Genomic DNA, 6000 nt, shown 5'->3' on the forward strand with positions numbered 1-6000 from the left:
AAAGTCCTGTTCAGAAGACACCTTAAACCATGGCTTTAATGATAGTGGTTAAGCCAGAGAGCCAGGCCGTGTTCAGAAGACACTAACCACGGCTTTAACCACGGTGAATAAGGCTTTTTGCTTTGTTCATCATGGTTAAAGCCATGGTTGGTTTAAGGTGTCTTCTGAACATGGCCCGGCTTTCTGGCTTAACCACTGTGGTTAAAGCCATGGTTTAAAGTGTCTTCTGAATGGAGCCATTGTGTGTTTAAACCATGATTATATAGCCACCATGGTTGGGAATGGTTCACACAACACGCTAAGCCATAATGTTTAGCTCAAAATGCTTAACCAACGTGGCATAGCATGTCATCTGAACAGGGTCATAGACTTTGCAATTTTGTGCCCCCTTCCTTGCTAGATTCATAGAATGTTCCGAGTTTGAACATTCCATGAAGTTCGCAGAACTGCATTGAGCTCCCTGATTTGAATGTTGCACATCTAGCCTCTTCTATGTGGATCTACAAATAAATGAAAAATTAACAAGCTCTTTTACAAGGTACTTGGATGGATTAATAATGATCTCAATTACTATGTTATGTATTTCTCGATGACAAGAATTTGGGCATGAGAAAGTAAGTGTTTCTGACTTCAGTTCTCTGACACCTTCTTCTGTTATATAGTTTCACGTGGACATCATCCCACATAGACAGAAACATTCTCTTGTACTTGACTGGGCAACACGTGGAGATGTTTGATATTGAATTTCGTGAGCTCTATGCCATTTCAGAGGAGGTCAATCTTTACAAGGAGCTGAACATTCCATGCCCTTTCCGTCAAGGTGTCGGGAAACTGGGATTTTCCTCCTCCACTGTGGCACGGAAGGTTATCAACCCCAAATATGGACTGGTGGTGGGGCTTCCCCCGGGAGAAATGATGCGATGGGCCTCCCGCCAGAGGCAGGAGTCACAAGAGAAACTAGAAGGAAGGGAAGAGGAAAGCGAATCCAAGAAGAGACTACATAGTTTTCTGAATGACCTTATAACATTGGAGCAGGTGCTGCCAGATATTGAGCCTCCACTTGAAGACGTGAACAGAGCAAACCGGAGTCCTCAGAAGTTTCTTCCCTGGTTCAACCGGGACCTGAAATATAAATCCAAATCCAGAGAATCCATCCGTGACCTCAAGAAGGACGATGTTGCTAATGGGGAGGCTGGTTCCAAACAGGGCAAGAGGTTTGGCAGCGGAATTTTCAAAAGGGCCAAGCGACCACCGCCTTTGAATATTGATGCTAACTCTCTTACCAGTGAAGCTGCTGAAGACTTTGTGATTGTGAAGGTACCAAAGGAAAGCCAGGCCCCCACTCACCCTATTAGTGCCCGCAGTAGTGGTGGCAACTCAGGTAAATCTCCCTTGAAAAGACTCAGCCTTTTCTCCTTCTCCTTCTCCTTCTCCTTCTCCCCCCCCCCTTTTTTTTTTGCATCTACCAATGAATGTAGTTTACTCTTGCAAGATTTCTTATTATAAAAGCATACCATTCTCTTTTTTTCTCTTCTCGTCTGCTCTCATATTCCCAAACATTCCCTGCTAATAGGACTAATGTATAATGGCAGTGCAATAATAACCTTTCCTCATTTATATTAAAAGAGCAAAGTGGGAGGAGGGAAAGCTAAATCTAAGAGCATAATCGTGAAGCTTGACACTTCTAGTGTGACCTTATCTGATACCTTTGTTTTTAGGAGAGTTTGAAATGGGAGGCTAATGGGGAAAATTCACATTCCTCTCCCTTTCATAAATAAGGCTCAATATCGTTTTGATTCCAAGGAGTAAGCGAGTTGTCATCCTGAGTTGTGTGAATGTGATTCAGATGTATTAAAAGGGCTTAGCTGGGAGAGAGTTGCTGTGACATTCATGGGGAGTTTCTGTATTCAAGATGCATCCCAGGTACAGCAGCAGCATTGTCCTAAATGGACTCTTCCTGTCTTATTCAGTTATTTCATAAGACTCGTTGATACATTTAATCTGCTTTCTCATATCAAAGTAAAAGTTTGAAGTGTGGAATTTTGGCCTCTTTACCTACACTTAATGGTAAAAGGTTAGAAATGAGACATGTAAGAGTAGACACAACAGCTCACTAGTGGTGTCTATGTGTACACACTCATGCACCTCTGTCATCTGATGATCTATTTCTTGTCTTTTCCATAAGCCAAATAAGATAATATCCTGCTTTTCTACGAAACCCTTTATGCCAGAGGACTTGGGAGAGAGGAGGAGGTTTGTAGCAACTACAAATGGGCTGTCTAGTAAACTACGGCAGCTTTATAGAATCCCTGTAAGAGGCCTTTGGAACTCCTTCACAGCAATTCACTTCCCCTTTAGCCAACAATTAGTGGCTGCAATGAGTATTAAGTTGTGTAGTCCCCCTTTTAATGACCTGAGCTATCTCCTATAGGTACCAATTACTCCCTTTATAGTCAATCTGTGAACTGTGACTAATGCTGGATGTAGCAGAGGCAGTTGCAAAACTTACAAAAAAATGGGAGAAAAATAAATTAGAGTAGAAGAGGAGTTTCTTCTTACTGGCTACAGGTGCTATCATCCCCATGCTGGTGCAAGCTGTATTCCAGCACATCTGGAGGGCACCTAGTTGAGAAAAGCTGAACTAGCATTTCTTCATTGGGATATGTGAGGGGAGCTTCCCAATTCTTAAGGAAGGGAAATGCGTAAACTAGAAAATTCTGGGTGGACATTAAGAACTTTACAGTTTTAGTGTGAAAAAGGTGGTTAGAGGCACCAGAAGTTCTTACTAGAGTCTGAAATTCATAGAGATTAGTTACATTTAAGTGGAGGCATGTTGCGATCTGCCTTGGAGATGGGGAGTCTTACTTCTTTTGGGTAGAAATCTTTATAACACAAGACATAAACAGGTTCAAACACTTTGATGGTTTTATTTTTCAGCTGAGAGAAAGTGATTTCTCTTTTGTAACATTGTGTTAAATTGACCAGAGGGCATGCAGCAACCCCTAGTGACAAGAACTAGAAAATAACAGAGATTCTGTACTTCTGGGTTCCTACCTTTCCTAAAAATGAGAATTGGGAAAACCTGCATTTTATATATATTTAACCTCTGCCACTTCCTGCTCTAAAACATCTCTGCATTGCCTTTTACAGGAATCTAATCCAAAGTGAGTCTTGTCAAAGCTTTCTATGTGCAGAAATTTATCATTCTCTGTAGTGAAAAATGTTCTGTTCAGATTTATTTCCCAGAAATTAAAGCTTAAAAATGGCAGCTTGACTCAGGTACCTCATAAGCATGTGGCCCATAGAGCAGCCTTTCTCAACCTGATGCCCTCCAGTTGTGTTGGACTGCAGCTCCCACTAGCCCCAGCTAGCATGGGCAATAGTTAGGGAACTTGGGAATTTTAGTACAAATCTTCTGGAGAGCAGCAGGTTGGGGAAGGCTACTATAGTCATTACATGGCTTAATTCAGAGTAGCCAAAGGCGGACGATGGGAAATCTAAAGTTTAACCTTTGAACATGGACTAGTGTCCTGGTACTAGCCTGCCATGGTATCATATACTTGTCTTAGAAGAGATTATTCAAACACAGGTGGCATCTGTTTAAAATGTGAAAAGTACTGCATGCCACCCTAAATTGGTACGTGGCTACCAGGCGGGACCTTCTGAGTGGAAAGCATGTGCTCTACCACTAAGCTATGATCCCTCTCCAACACTGGAGTTCAGATAAGTAAAAAATGGCATTATGAAATGCTGTGGTGGGCTGCACATTATGTATCTGTCTGTTTGATGCGTGCTAAATGTGATTTGAAAGGCAAGCATGCATTTGGAATCCCAATTGGGGGTGGGAGGAACAGCTTGAAGGTGCGCTCTTCAAGGTGGGAAAATGGCAAGCAAGGAAAGGATTAGGCACCCCCTCCCAGCAGCTTCTCTGCTCCAAATACCCTCTCTCCAAAACTGGTTTTTTTAAAGTTTCTGTTACATGCATTTGCATCATTAGTCCCTAGAGGCAAACCTGAAAAACAAGTTCTTCAGATGCAGTAGGGCTGGCCCAAGACTTTTTGCTGCTTGAGGTGAAGGCCAAGAGCGCCTTGCCCCGCCATATGCAGAAGCTAACCAGAATGGCAGCTGAATCTTATTTAAACACTGGCAACCAGACAGCATTTTCCACTGGATCTGGTAGGCTAGTGTGTAGGCTAGTTTAGAGGGCCCTGGGCAGGCCATGTGACACCCAGCTCTGCCCTCCAGCACCTCGCTGCTATTCGCTTATCACTCCACCTGTCACCCATTCACTGTCTGCTCAAACAAATGCTGCAATGCAGCAGTGGTGGACCAATGTGCATCATGTAAACAGAGCAACACTTGTGCATGTTTGATGCAGTCTAGAGTTTGTGGCCTAGAGTTCACTGGTATCTGCTACCTGAGGTGGCTGCTTCACTCTGCCTAATGGTAGGGCCAGCTTATGTGCAGATGTCAAGATAATTTTACTTTGAACTGAATGCATTCACTTTGTGTAATGGTTAAACACAGAAGAGAATCTTTACTTACAGGAATGCCTTGAATGCACATAATTCTGTAAAATTAATTAAATGGATCTTCAAGGATATATTCAATTCTGTTAATATATTGAAAGATCTTATTTTCTGCCTTATGATATTTGTAAATTAATTAGGAGTAAAACAATCCGAATAGCTTGAAAAGAAACTCATCTGTGGAAGTGTTTCTAGAGTTTGCTTCTGTTACTGTGTGGGTGGGTAGCACGATCTGCAGAAATAAAAAAGTGAAAATCCTGCAGGTCTTGGCTAAATGTGAGACTGCTCTTAAAAAGATGCCTGAACTCTTTTATTAGAAGCTTTTAATTTATTTTTATTTTTCTGCTACAGGTAAAATGAGTCCAAATTCTCTTCCAGGGGAAAAAGCCAAACAGTCAACCTGTGTCATCTCATGACAGAAGAAAAAGCAACTGAAAAATGTAGCATCCAAAAGGCCACGTGCTGACATATACATCTGTGGGCTTCTTTCAGACCTACAGTCCGATTTCCTCACAGTGGTTTGTATAACCACTTCTGTGTCCAAGATAGAGCTGGTACTTCCATTTAAAGTACATGTGCTGGGTAAAACATGACCTGGAAGATTCCTATGTGAAGGGGTAGCAACATTAACTAATAACTGCAGTAACTGGATTTTAAATCTAGCCTGCCAAACTTCTTCATGGTGGTATTTCAATTTGTATGGCTACAGACTTGAAAGAACATTGTTGCATTGTTGGTTATTGTTCTGCACTTTTATTATTTTTGTGTTAAAAACTTAAATCAAAGATAAAAGGTAGATTCCAGAGGATTTTGTTTACTTAAGGTAGTGTTTATAACATCTCTACCCCCCTTGTATAATTTAACTAGGCCTTCTGTATTCTTGCTCAACCTGTTCAGTAAACTTAATCTATGAGTAGACAACCCGTGACACAGATGCTAGTAGTACCATAGGCAACAAGGGATTGTGGTATGCCTAGATAAAAGCAGGTGGGACCTTGGTCCTGGCTGTGTCATAGATTCAGTCCCATCTTTCTGCCTGCCTCTCTGGAGCTACATAGCTGCCTACCAGGAGACTAAAACATTATACTAAGGTCTCTTGCTTTAATATACTTGCCAAAAAGAGTGGTCACCATTGCCTTAGTGGGACTATAAGCTTTTAAAAATGTGCTACATTGTGTGTGTTGTCCCCAATCCTCTGATACCCCTTGATTTCCATTTGAGAGAGAGAAATGGCATAAGAACTTCTGTACATGATTGTTGTTACTCTTGAGGGATATATTAAGATGGTTCTGTTCAGTGGGGAAAGGGGACAGTGGAATTCATCTACCAGTCCTTCTCTTCACTCCATAAAGAGCTTGACTTTTAAGCAAGCATTATGCAACAGAACAGCTATTTGAATGAAGACACAGATTATAATATCAGGGAATGCTTATTAAGATGTGCAGGTGAGGCTCTGCATGCCACCCTAAAT

General features: G+C 41.7%; 1 protein-coding gene across 1 annotated transcript in view; it reads left to right on the forward strand.

The window, feature by feature from the left end:
* FAM83F (family with sequence similarity 83 member F) overlaps positions 1–5628 on the forward strand; it is a 31186-nt gene extending 25558 nt beyond the window's left edge. The window contains exons 4-5 of the mRNA XM_063134638.1: positions 663–1381; positions 4881–5628. Of these exons, the coding sequence (XP_062990708.1) occupies positions 663–1381; positions 4881–4945 (784 nt within the window). The 3' untranslated portion in view covers positions 4946–5628. The remainder of the gene's footprint in view (positions 1–662; positions 1382–4880) is intronic.
* Positions 5629–6000: the final 372 nt, after the last annotated feature.

The sequence above is a fragment of the Elgaria multicarinata genome, chromosome 9, assembly GCF_023053635.1.
Source record: "Elgaria multicarinata webbii isolate HBS135686 ecotype San Diego chromosome 9, rElgMul1.1.pri, whole genome shotgun sequence".
Taxonomy (NCBI): Eukaryota; Metazoa; Chordata; class Lepidosauria; order Squamata; family Anguidae; genus Elgaria; species Elgaria multicarinata.